This window comes from Petaurus breviceps, unplaced genomic scaffold (genome assembly GCF_028583685.1).
Source record: "Petaurus breviceps papuanus isolate PSGF00001 unplaced genomic scaffold, PetGlider_PUasm1.0 523, whole genome shotgun sequence".
In the NCBI taxonomy this organism is placed as follows: Eukaryota; Metazoa; Chordata; class Mammalia; order Diprotodontia; family Petauridae; genus Petaurus; species Petaurus breviceps.
In genome coordinates this window covers 1960315-1973827 of record NW_027186356.1, presented here as the reverse complement: position 1 = coordinate 1973827, position 13513 = coordinate 1960315, and the positions used below count along the sequence as shown (strand labels likewise).

Here is a 13513-nt window from a genome sequence, read left to right as displayed (position 1 = left end):
TTCCCTTCCTTCTTTTTTCCTTCCTTTCCTTCCTTTCTTTCCTTTCCTTCCCTTTTCTTCCTTTTTTCCTTTTTTCTTCCTTCCCTTCCCTTCCTTCTTTCTTCCTTTCCTTCCCCCTCTTTTCTTCCTTTCTTTCCTTCCTTTTCCTCCTTTTCTTTCTTCCTTCTGGAATGGAGAAGATTGAAAGAAAAGGGTAAAGGGAAAATAATAACAAAACCCACTTCTATAGTGCTTTATCATTTACAAGGCAGTTCCCTCATAACAACTTTGTAAGTTAGGTCATACTAATATTGTTATTCTCATTTTATAGATGAGAAAATTGAGGCATAAAAAGGTGAAGTGACTTTTTCCTGGTCACTCAGCTAGTCAGGGTCAGAACTAGGACTTGAACTCATGCCCTTTGCCTCCAAATTCAGAGCTAAACTCGGCACTGCATGGCAAAGGTCTTAAAGTCATGGTGTTCCTTTTGCCTTCCTTCTCTCTTCTCCCCACCCCCATGGCAGATACATGAAATACCTGTATCCCTACGAATGTGAGAAACGTGGATTGAGCAACCCCAGCGAGTTACAGGCCGCTATTGACAGCAACCGGCGGGAGGGCCGCCGTCAGGGCTTTGGGGGCTCCCTCTTTGCCTACTCTCCAGGAGGGGCCCACGGCATGCTGTCCTCACCCAAGCTGCAGGTGGCCCCCCTGGGACTGCCAGCCAACAGCAATGGAGGAGCCATTGCCCCAACCCAAAAGATCAAAAAAGGTGAGGAAGGGTTGGGCCTGGAGCATCAGGGAGGTCCTCTGGGTGCTCAGGGGCAGCCCTTTGACTGAATCCAATCCAGTCCCCTTAATCAAAGGATTTGTTCTATAAAACTTGGACTCGGTCAGAAGGCCACACCCACGGACCTAGAAGGCCACATGTGGCCTCAAGGTCAGGCCGCAGGCTCCCCAGCCCTGCTAAGAAATTCAGAGGCGGCTTATGTTAGATAGTCAGTTTACAAACACTTCCCAATAAGTGCTTAGCACTGGGCACAATGCTGGGATAGCACAGACAGCCCCTGCCCTCAAGGAATTTCCATTCTGACAGAGGAGACAACATGTCTGTGTCTAGGAATGTAAAAGATAGATAGAAGATTGCAGGTAGGCTCAGGGAGGAAGGGACCAGCAGCTGGGAGACCCAGGAGAGGCCTCCTGTGGAAGCTGGGATGGGTCCTGAAGGAGCTGGGGAGACCAGCCGGGAAGGACTAGTGAAGCACAAAGGCTCAGGGGTGGGAGATGACAGGGTGTGATGTTTGAGGAACAGTGGGTAGGCCAGTTGTTGGCAGGATCATGGTGCTGGTGGGGAAAAGAATGAAAAAACAAGAAAGGTTATGAAGAGCTTTAAAAAGCCAAACAAAGGAGTTTATATTTGATCCTGGAGGGGGTGCTCCAGACTTGGAATCCCAAAGACCTGAGTTTGAATCCTCCTTCAGACATTGTGCCCAGGCTCTCTGACCCTAGGCAGTTACATGATGTGTCTGGGCCTCCATTTGCCCATCTGTAAAATGAGCAGAGCTAAGCGCCCCTCTAGGTCTCCATCTGTGAGGGAGGGGAGCCCATCTTCCCGGGGAAGCCTTTGAAAGCCTTTTCCGTCCCAATGAGGGTAGTGTTGGTGATTGAGTGCTTTCCCTTACTGCCATTTTGGAACTGATGGTCTGCTAGGGAAGAAGGACATGGATGAAAATGCCAGTTGTCCAAGTCAGGCTTTGCATGTATGTATGTAAAGTTCAGGTAAAGAAACAGGGCCATGGGTCATGGCCCAGCAAAGAGGGAGATGATGGGAATGGAGATTTCAGGCAGAGAAGGCTTTTCTGCAGGAAGCGACATTGTTTGAGCTGGGCCTTGGGGCATGGGGAAGATTTCAGCATAGGAGTAAGGCCTTTCCTGCCCCCAGAGTTCCAGTGTTCCTGACCCAAACAGTTGAAGGTGGTTGAGCCCAGAGTAGAGATCTGCTGTGATGTGAGAGCTGTGGGAGATCTAAACATGTGGAGAGGAAACAGACTTCATCGTGGCTTCAGGAGGGATGGCTGGCGCCAATGGGGAGACTTTCTAAGGAGGCAGATTTCAGCTAGATAGAGAAAACTTCTGTACCACTACTGTCTAAAGGGGCCACCTCGATAAAAAGTGAATTCCCCTATGGACATATGCACGTAGGTGCTTGGAGACCACGTATCAGTCTGTAGAGGAGCATTCTTTGCAGGGTGGAGGGTAGCCCCAAGATCTGTGATCTGTGATGCCATGCTTTTCTCCTGCCCAGAGGAGGATTCTTCCATCCCCATCACAGTGCCCAGCCGCCTGCCCGTCTCCCTGGCAGGCCATTCTGTGGTGGCAGCCCAAGCGGCAGCTGTGCAGGCAGCTGCGGCCCAGGCGGCCGTGGTGGCCCAGGCGGCTGCCCTGGAACAGCTGCGGGAGAAGCTGGAGTCTGGTGAGCCCCCGGAGAAGAAAATGGTCCTGGTGGCAGACGAGCAGCAGAGACTGATGCAGCGAGCCTTGCAGCAAAACCTCCTGGCTATGAGTGCCCAGCTGCCCATGAGCATCCGCATCAATAGCCAAGGTAGCCAGGCCAGGGGAGTGGGCAAGGGGCCAGGCTTTAGAGCTGGGAGAGGCTTTAGAACCAGGCCCTTAGAACACAGGGTGTCAGAGCTGGGAGGGCCCTTAGAACACAGGATGTCAGGGCTGGGAGGGTCTTTAGAACCCAGGATCTCAGAGCTGGGAGGGTCCTTAGAACACAGAATGTCAGGGCTGGGAGGACCCTTGGAAAATAGGATGTGAGGGCTGGGAGGGCCCTTAGAACACAGGGTGTCAGAGCTGGGAGGGACCTTAGTGTTCTAATATCATATCTAATATAATATCAGAGCTAGGAAATGCCTGTGAGATTACCCAGACCACACTGTTCATTTATAGGTGGGGACACAGAATCAGAAAGGGGAAGGGACTAGGCCAGTATAACAGCTCATAACAGAGCTGGAACTCCTGATACAGTTCTCTTATTATACCACAATTGCCTCATTAACTGTTGGCATTTTCTTGGCCCTCAAAGGTTACAAATAGGATTTGCACAAAGGTGCAAATAGGATTATTCGAATTTTACATGCGGAAAAGCCAAGACTCCTGACTTGTGCCCACCTGGGGATGAGGCAGAGGAGCCTGGGAGAGCACGTAGGCGCATCTCTCCAGAGAAGGCTTCCAAAACCGAGTGAGGGGCAGAGTGATAGATACCAAAACTTTCCTCCACTAGCAGCACTGGAATTCTGGGACCCCTCCAGCCCTCAGCCACTCCACTCTGGGAAGGCCCCTTTACCTCTTTCCTTCCCCATCAATACTCATCATTTTTCTTCCCTTGCTTCTGCCTCTCCAGCATCAGATAACCGCCAAGACTCAGCCATGAACCTAGCCAGCACCAATGGCACCAACAGTATTAGCATGTCTGTGGAAATCAACGGTATCATGTATACAGGTATGTCCTGGCCTGACTTGGGACCTGCCCACCTCCCATGACTATGGTTAGACCACCTCAGAGCAGGAACAGAAAATCATGGTCCCTTTGAGCTTGGGACTGGAAATTAGATGTCCAGCAATTTCCTGGATTCTTAGGAAATAGGGTGCCAGCAGACAGCAGGGAATGTCCCCAGGTTTTTTCAAGTCAGAAGTGCCTCTTGACAACACACTTTGACCACTTTGAAAAGTGGGGAAACAGAGGCAAGCAGGGTTAAGTGACTTGCCTAGGGTCTGTGTAAGTGTCTGAGTCCAGATTTGAACTAGGGAAGACGAGTCTTCCTGATTCCCAGAATGCCACCTAGCTGCCTCAGGCTCCAGTTTGCTCATTAGTAAAATGAGGAGCCTTCTGGGGGTCCCCTCTAGCCCTAGGTCTGTCTGTGATCCTAAGAATACCCAATAAGTAGACCTCCAGGCTTAAAGACCTTTAGTGCAGAGGGACCTACTTTCCCCACAGACAGCTCCTTCATTTCTTCTCTGAATAGCTTTAAGAAATCCATAGGAAGCTTCTCCTGACAGCAAGCTGACATTGGTAATGTCTGCTCCCGGCTCCAGGTACAAAACCGGAAAGATCTAATCCCTTCCCCACACGATGGCCTTTCAGATGGCATTCATGCCCCTGCTAAATCTTCTCTGCTCCAACCTAAACAACTCTTATTGGTTCAGCCAGGCCTCATAGGCCATGACCCCAAGTCTTTACTCCCCTCTGGAGAGAACATAGTCCAGATTACCAGGGTCCTTCTTAAACGTGGCTGCTAGACCTGCCCTCAGAGCTCTGGGTGTGATCCCACCAGAGCAGGGCAGAGCAGAGCGGGCCTTTCCCCTCTGTGAAGCTTTGCCTCTCCTTATGCAGGCCAAGGTTGCTTTCGTTTGGTTTTTGTTGTTTTTATTTATTTATTATTTTTTTAGTTTGTGTGTCATATTGCTGATTTAGGAAGTTCATCCTAAAGTCCCTTCTGACTCCAAAATCTCCTGCTTCTCTAATGTCAGCCCCTCTTTTTTTTTATGGCTCAAGAAACTGAGACCCACCCAGAACAGCTCAAATGCCCAAGAATTATCTAAGTAGAAAGTGGCCAAATTGGGATCGGGACCTAAATCCTCTGGTTTGAGATCCAGCCATTGCTACAAAGCTTTTTGAGGTAGGGTGAGGTTCCAGGAGTGCTGCCTCTGGGGGTCCCTGAGTGAAAAAGGGAGCCCCCCACCACCCTGGCTCTTGGAGCTCTTATCGGCATCAGGGAGCAGGCTTGCTAACCCTGGCCCTCTCCTCTCTTCCCAGGGGTCTTGTTTGCTCAGCCTCCAGGAGCACCAGCCACTGTTCCAGCCTCCACTCACAACAAAGGTGGCAACAGCAGCAACAGCAGCAACAGCAGCAGCAGCAGCAGCAGCCGAGGCGGGCCTGGCGGAGGGCCCAGCAGTGGAGGCAGTGGCGGCGGCGGCGGCGGCAGCGGCAGTGGCTCTCAGGCTGGGGCAGCGGGTCTGTCTGTCCCTCCAGCTTCTACCTCGAATAACTCTTTGCCTTAAGCCGCCAAGGGGGCTTAGCCTACCCCCCCTCCCCTCTCTCTCACTCTCTTTCTCACCCACATGCTGAGCCCGCTGGACTGGTGGGGTGGGGGTGGGAAAGGGAAGCCCCAGAAAGGGGTGAGCAAGGGAGGAATGGGGAGTGGGGAGAGGGGGAGACTATGCCAGGGAAGGGAGGCCGAAAACAGGGAACTAGAGCGGACACCCCAAGACAGATACACACATACCAGGAAATCTATAAAGAGAATTGAATAAAACCAGGGGAAAAGAGAAGGAACACTTGAATTTCTCCGGGTTTCGGAACCTCCAAGAAATGGAGCATCAGGAGAAAGAGAAGGGGAAATTAGGGAGAGGAGAAGCTAAAGAGACTTCTCCCAGTGGCTTTATCAGAATCCCCGAGGGACTGAGCTAGGTCTGTGGGGGTTCAGGTTTTTATCAGTTGCTTTGTTGATTCAACACTGTTTACCTCACATATCCTGCACTATTTTTATAATTTCTTTTGTCATCAGCCCCACATTCACCATGCCCAGCTCCTTGGTTCCACAGTAAGCCCTGAGCCTAGAGCAGAGAAGTCTTTGTTGGTGGTTTGGGGGAGTGGGGGAGGGGGAGTTTGGGAGGGGAGGGGAGAGAAGAATTGTTTTTGTAAAGACATAACTACACTCAAACTACACGGGGTTTTTAAGAAGTTTTTGGCTTTTGTTTTGAGGTGTTGTTTTTTTTGTAAATAATCTATTTTATTCTCTAAGAAAAATCAAACTTAGGAAAAAATACATATATATATATTCGTATTTGTTCAGGGAAACTGAACTTGAAAAAAAAGAAAAAAATGTTTAATAACCTTTTTATTAATCCCTTTCCTACTTCCTACTATGATTAATTTTTTTTTTTGGTGAATTTCCTATGATGCTTTGCTGTTCATAAGCTGGGGGTGCTTAGTGACCCTGGAGTCTCCAGGGGCTGGCTTCTCCCAGAGATGATTAACTCAGGTGCTGTAGCTGGGATTGGGAGGGTGGGGAGGGACTTGTGGGTCTGTTGGGGGGAGGGCAAGAGAGGAAGGCAGGTAGCACAATTTGGGCACTGGTAGGGAGGGAGGCATCATCCCATTGCCCCCTCTCTCTTTGGTGAAGGTGTCTTTTGATCCTCTCCTATGGGGGGAGATGGAATTTTTAAGGCAGGAAAGCTGTTTTTGCCTCTTCCCCTCTCCCTCCTTGCAGAGGCATGGGTACAACTAAACTCAGGCCAGAAGTTAGGCAAGAGAATCTTAGTGGACCCATCTTAGTCTGTGGTCAGGACCCTCCTCTATTCTAAAGGAAAGAGTGACTCAGAAAAGGACCGAACCTTCTCCTTCCCCACATCCTCCCCCGTTTCTCCTTGCATGAATAGCACAGGGCAGATGGGTCATAGCCTATAGCTTGGCTCAGAGGGTCCAGGGTGCCAGTCATTTCTAGGCTAGGGGTTGGGAGGAAGAGGAATGGGCACTTGCTGGAGAGACTAGGAAAAACAAGTTCCGCCCTGGCTCTGGGCCCTCATCTGTCCATTGCCCTTCTTTCTCTACCCTCCACTATTCCTTCTTCGGCATGGGAGCAGCGAGGTCTCCAGCCAGCTGCCCATTGCTCTTGCGTTGACAATGAATGCATGCCTGACACCCACGGAGGGGAGTAGAGAGCCCATCACCCCACTTCCATTAGAGAGTACCCCATTACAGACAGGAAAGCACTTGAAAGATGAGAAGGGGAGTGAACGTGGTGCCTCTGCTGGGGAGAGGGTGGGGGATTCCAAATATCATCATCATACTCATTGGGGTGGGTGAGGGCAAATACTGCCCCTCTCCACATAAAAGTCGGTCTCACTCAGCCTTATTTGTCCTCCTCTGGTACCTCAGACCATTCAGGTCAGTCAGTAAGCATTAAGCACCAGGCACTTGTGCTAAGGGCTAAGGATACAAAAAGAGGCAAAAAATAATGATTCTCTGCCTTCAAAGAGCTCGCAATCTAATCCTCAGGCCCTAATACCTTTAAAACCTATTTTTCAGGCTCCTTGGGCATCTCCCTCCAAAACTCTTCCCCCCACCCCAGTCTCACCAGCCCCCAACTCCTGCTGCAAGATCTCCCTGAAGGGGACCCTGGAGCCTTTTGGGGGGGGGTCTCCTTTTCTTTGTGTTCAGGGAGCCCTCAACAGAAACAGCTTTCCAGACCCCACTTAGATCTGTCTTTCGTTGCACTTGATTTTAATTTCTCCAGAGGGGAAATTAAGCAGTTGGCACCCCCTGGCTCCCCCCACCCTTGTCCCTAGGGGGCCCTTCTCAGGTCCTTGCCTTCCTGCCTGTAATTGGGCCCAGGGAGCTGTTTTACCCAGGGTTGGGGGGGAGGGGAGATGAGATGGTGGTTTGCTCAGGGCCTGTTGCTCTAGGACTTGTGAGGTGGGGGGAGGGAAGGCCTGGCCTGTCTATCAGTCTGGCCAGTGTTTGTCCTCCTTCAGAAGTCTGGGCTGTGTCTGGACAGACAAAGGTGGAAACCCAGGATAGGTTATCATAGAAAATTCTGCTGCCCCTCACCACTCCCTGAGGTCACCTCTTTCTGCTTCTCCCTCAGGCTCTGTGTAGGCACTTTAGTGACAGACATTGGGGTATCACAGCAGGGTGGGGGTTTCATTCCCTTCTAACTTCTACAAAAAATAAATCTCAGGGTGATGAACTCCCCCACTGGGGCACCTCAGGATCGCTTCCCCTTTGCCCCTGCTGACCTTCCCTCTGAACCCCTGTTCTCTGTCAGGCCTAGTGAGAAAGTGCTTTTTAAGCCTTCCTTCTCTCTTTCTTCCTTCCTTCTCTCCTTCCTTCCTTTCCTTTTTCCGAGCCCCTCCTTACCCTCTTCTCAGGGTCTTCCTTCTCCCTGAGGTCCCAAAGAGCCCCCAGCAAAACTATTTCCCCTGGTGACTGGGAGTCAATGGAGGGAGAATTCTGTTGGTTTCAGGATGCACCCCAGGACCTAGGCTTCTCCTTTGTTAGATCCAGGCATCAGAACCCCAGAAGGCATCATAGCTGGGAAGAAGGCATGAGGTCAGTTTTCCTCTGCCTTTAAAAGCTGGGGGGCTTTGTTATTTTGGATGTCTGATGGAAGGTGTGGCTGGGCTGGGAGGCAGAGTTTTCTACTCTCTGTCCTTGAGAGACCAAAACCCCCCCCAAAACACAAAGTCTGCTGGAGTCCCTTGACCGCCCACTGTGGCAGGCAAACATGAGAGGCCTGTCTCTGACTTCAGGGAAGGATGGGGAGGGGAGCAGAGTAGGAGCCCCAGCCCTTGCAGCCAAGCTTTCTACAGGGAGCAGCAGGTCCCTCCTCTGTCCTGGGAGTACCCATTTTCTCGGCCTGAATGAACAGTGTCTCATTTGCAACCTCCCTGAGCCATCCTTAGGCTGCTTCGGGGTCCCAGGAGTTCATGGACTCCATGAGGAACTGACTTCCCCTTGCCTAGCCCTCTCCATCCAGCCCTCCCACAGATTTCCTCTCTTTTCTTTATCCTTTTGCTGGCTGCTCCTACAAAGATGTACCAAAAACAATTACTGTTTTGGTCCTTTCAAGTGGTGTCTGGGCTCAGGTGCCCCTTTTTAGGGGAAAGGTAAAGCTTTGAAATTTTCTTTCTACCTCATTCCTGATATTTAATGCCAAAAAAGTAATAATAATAGTCATCTTCGTCCCCATCCCCAGTCTGCCCTCCCCAAGCCAGGTCCAAGGTTATCTGTAGGGACTGAAGATCTGGGCCCCTCAGCCCTCCCCACACCCAATCCCATCCTCTTCAGCCTTGCTATTCTAGGACTTGGCAGAGGTGCCTCAGCAGGCTTGGAGGAGACCCCAGGCCCTAAAAGGCTATGCCTGTAGAGTGTGTGCCTATCAATCTTTAAAGACTTTGAATGTGCCCCAGAGGCAGATCTCACCTGTCATCCAGGGCCCATCCATCATGCCAGCCAAGCATGGATCATTCACCAGCAGAAGGCAGGACACGCGGTGGTGAATTTTTTTTTGGCCCCGGTACCCCAAGGCTTCCCCCGATCTTCCTCTCCCATCTGGGATAAGTTGAGAGCCTTAACTGTCTAGGAAATCCCGGTGCCGAGCTGCCCCTCCTCACTCCCCCACTCCTTAGTTCACTCTTCAGCTGTTCCATTCCAAATCAAACTGTCTGCCTGTCCTTCATCCTGGCATGTTGCTTGTTCAAGGGGAGAAAGAACTGTAGAAGGGGAGAAGTGGGTTGGGAGAAGAAATTCTATATTAAAATTATATATAGATATATATATATATATAGTGTGCGAGCGTGAGCGTGTGTGCGTGTGTATGTGTGTGTACTGAAACCTCTGTGTAAAAATGTCTTTATGTATGATCCAGGCTCTCTCGGCAGGCTCTGGATCCTTACTCAGGGGAATTATACCTGCTGTTCAGCTCCAATGATTGTACTGGGAGAGGCAGGGAGATATGGGGAATAGCCCACGTAGCTTTGGTGGTCTGGGGTGTCAGGACAGTGTGGGAGACAAGAGTGGCGTCAGCTGTGTTCCTGAGAAGGCCACTTGTATTTTTCAGGGAGGGTTGAGAAGGGAAGGGGACAGTATCAGGGGAAGGAGAAGAGGACCTCTCTGGAGAAGAATGGGCCACTTATTACCCAGAACCACCTCTGGAGACCAGCCTGGGCTCTGTGGCAGCCCTGGAGTGCCCCCGGACGGGCCAGGTCAGGGCTAAAGCTAGGAATTTAAACAGGGACGTGGGCAAGCACTGAAGGGAGGTGGGGGCCATCCCCCTCCTAAGGGACACTACTGAAGCTTGATTCCCCTGGGATCTCCCCCTGGCCCCCTGGGCACCCTCTTCCCAGCCCCAGCAGGGGAGCTCCTTGCTTTTCTCCCTTCACACCTCTCAGGCAGAAGCCACCCACAGTCCCCTCTTCCAATCCCTTCCTTTCTACCCCAGGAAGCAAGAGGCTTTTGGGGGTTCATCTTAGCACCCTTTTATGCAAATGGGGGGCGGGTCCCCCCTTGGCTGGGGGATGGGGAGGGGGCTTATTTCCAAAGCAAATCTTTGGCAGTGAGGGTGGCAGGGATGGGTTGGGACACCTTACCCTGAGCTTAGGGTCACAAAGAAGTAAAAAAAAAAAAAGTCCTGAGCTTTAGTTGGGTTTTTGTTTTAACCTGCTGCTTTTAGGATCTGCCAAAGTACTTAAGGTAGACTAGGATGACAAGATACAGCTAACCCTTTGGGACGGGGAGGGGGGTGGGCTTGGGGCAAAGGGAGCTGGGGATCAGGGTTAGGTTTTAGTAACTGTCCATTTTGTACAGTCTTTTCATGTCTTCTAATTTCCTCCACCCTCTCCTGCCTCCCCTTTCTTTTTCTGGAGAACATATTACATTCAATTTTCCTTTTTTTGGCATGTGGACTTGCATTTCCTCTGGGGTTTGTTAGACAGCATGGAATCCCCAGCCTGGGCTGTGACCAGGGTGGGGGGAACCATGCCTGAACTCAGGTAAAAGAAAAAAAATAAGGCAAAAACCACATTCTACCTCTGACACAGCTCTATGGGCCTTCTGGCCCTGCCGGGGCTGGCTTTAACTATTTCAGTTTTGCGGGACATTCAGGTATTTAAAAAAAATCTTGTGATTATGAAATAAAAAACACTGAAAGTTTACATTTTATAATAACATTATTATACAGATTGTATTTAAACTTCAGAAATATTTAAGACAGTTGTAACCCTGTAAAGCTGATGAGATATTAAATGCAACAACAACAAAAAAACACACTTCTGACTTTTAAAAGAAAAATCGCCTGCCTCCTGTGGTTTCTGCTTGAGTCTAGGCTCGCCGGTTTGAGCCACTTGTTCTTCAGGTGGGTGGGCAAAGGAGGCTCCTTTTTCCACTCCCCTCCTCCCAAAAGAGGTTGTTGAACTACTGTTTCCCGGGTACATAGCTGATTATTTCTCTTTTTTGTAGACTCTCAGGGCTGAAAGGGACCTGGGAGGACAGTATGTCTGACAAAGCACTCGTCCACCCCAGAGGGTCTTTAGTGTGGGGAATTCATTCTCAACCCCTTCTCTCTGGCCTCAGCTCAGAGATAGGCCGGCAGCGCTGAAGCCTGCCATCATGGAACCTACCCCCCTTCCCATTGGACCCTGAAGGGTAACTAGTATGGACCTCTAGCGGAATGTAATAGGCATTTTTTCATCTCTCATCTTTGCCGGTAATGGTTTGTACTTAGAAAACAGAACAGACCCGTAAAGGACATAGAATAGCGTAGCTGGGGGGAACCTTGGGCCATAGCCTGTCAGTGAGCATTTACCAAGTACATACATACACACACACACACACACACACACACACACGACATAGACCAAGTAAATGGAAGGTAAAGGACAAGAGAGGTGAGGTGTTGAGTGCCTACTGTGTGTCAGGCCTTGTGCCAAGCACTGGGGATACAAAAAGGCAAAAAACAGTCCTTGCCCTCAAGGAGCTTACAGTCTAGTGGGAGAGACAACATGCAAACAAATTACAAAGCAGGCTTCCTGTGGGATATGTGGAGATAACAGGGAAGGCACTGAAATTAAGAAGGATTGGGGAATAGGGAGGGAACTTGGAGCTAGAAGAGCCATTAGAACTTTGAATGTCAGAGCTGGGAGGGCCCTTAGAACACAGGATGTCAGAACTGGGAGGAGACTTAGAACACAGGATGTCAGAGCTGGGAGGGCCCTCAGAACACAGTGTCAGAGCTGGGAGGGCCCTTAGAACACAGGATATCAGAACTGGGAGGGCCCTTAGAACACAGGATACCAGAGGTGGGAGGGCCCTCAGAACACAGAATATTAGAGCTGGGAGGGTCTTTAGAACACAGGATGTCAGGGCTGGGAGGGCCCTTAGAACATGGAATGTCAGTCTGGGAGGGCCCTTGGAGATCATCTAGGTCATATCCCACATTATACAGGTAAGGATATTATGTCCCAGAGAACAGAAGTGCTCTGTCCAGAGTTACATAACCAGTTGGTAGGAAAACCTGGGTACTAACCCAGCTCCCTGACTTCCCGTTAACCAGCAAGTCTGATTCCTGTTCCTTCTGGATTGTGCCAGTACCCAGGGCAGCCACAGAGTTGGCCCGAGGGCTGTTTGCCAGGCACCTCTAATACATTACAGCACTTGGTTTCCCCCTTCCCTTTCCAAGGAGTCAGCCAAAGTCACCTCAGTTCTATTTAACTGCTATTATTGTGCTCAATTCTCTGCACAACACTATTTATTCACAACCACCAAAGGCAGCTTCCCAGGAAGTCTGGCGTCAAGGACACCTCCGCTCCCGTTTTCCAACCTCAGCTCAGAAAAGCAGCAGTGAAATCCCAGCTCCCCAACCTGACTCCAGGAAGGTTGGGCTGCCATCTGGGGGGGTGGGGAGAATGGGGGAGGATTACGCTCTTGATGATGTTAACAAGTCACCAGGTGAGTCACAGGGAGGGAGGGAAGGAAGGTCAGATTCAAAGAGCCCATATTAGCAACCAAATTCAGCCAATATGAATTGAAGAGCTTGGCTGCAGTGTGCAGGTGACCCTGGCTCCCCAGAGGCCAAATGACCCAAATGCCCCCAGATTCCCAAGAGCCCTGAACCCGAAGGACAGACCTGGGTTTGAATGCTGCCTCAGATACTCACTAGATGTCCAAATTTGGGCAAGTCACTAAAACTGAGCCTCAGTTTCCTCACCTGTGATTGGACTCGGCCTCTAATATCCCTTTCACCTCAAGCCTGTGCTCCTCTGCCCTCAGACAGAAACTTTGCCACTTTCATTCCCTTTCATTCCCTTTAACTTGGACTTTCGAAACAACCTCCTACCTGATCTCCCTGCCTCAATGAACTAATCCAACGCATCTTTCCATACTAGCCAGTGATTCTCCCTAAACACACGTTTGACCATGTCCCACCTTCCCTGAGCATCTCCCCTCTATAAACTCAAGTGGCTCCCTACTACCCCTGGGATCAAATGGAAAGTCCTCCATTTGGCATTTACACAACCATGCACAACCTGGAACCTTCCAAACTTGTCTGTCTTCTGACAACATTCTCCTTTTCATTCACTTTACATGCCAACCATACCTCCTAACACAGGACCCCACAATATCTCTGTATGCTATATGCCCATGATGTTCCCTCTTCATCTCTTTCTCTTGGATAAAGCCATCTTTTCCTTCCAGAATCAGCTCAAATTCAGGCTGTCAGGAGTCTCTCCTGGTTCCCCAGGCTGCTAGTGCCTTGCCCTCTGAGGTGACCTTGGGCCTGCTTGGTGTGTTTCTTATACAAATGCCCACAAGGACATTAGTTTCTCATGTTCCAACATAAGCTCCTTGAGGGCAGAGAATGTTGGTCTTAACAAAGTGTCTGGCACACTCTTACTTAAGAAAACTGATTTACAATCCTCAGAAGGATAGAAGGAAACAAGCATTTATTAAGTGCTTACTGTATACCAGGCA

The 13513-nt window shown here is 50.2% G+C and overlaps 1 protein-coding gene across 6 annotated transcripts in view; it reads left to right on the top strand.

The window, feature by feature from the left end:
- The window catches only part of ARID3A (AT-rich interaction domain 3A), an 84801-nt gene extending 73967 nt beyond the window's left edge, over window positions 1–10834 (top strand). For all 6 annotated transcript variants that reach the window (XM_069102040.1, XM_069102043.1, XM_069102041.1 and 3 more), the window contains exons 6-9: window positions 504–751; window positions 2285–2581; window positions 3386–3484; window positions 4799–10834. In XM_069102040.1, the coding sequence (XP_068958141.1) occupies window positions 504–751; window positions 2285–2581; window positions 3386–3484; window positions 4799–5043 (889 nt within the window). In that variant the 3' untranslated portion in view covers window positions 5044–10834. The remainder of the gene's footprint in view (window positions 1–503; window positions 752–2284; window positions 2582–3385; window positions 3485–4798) is intronic.
- Window positions 10835–13513: the final 2679 nt, after the last annotated feature.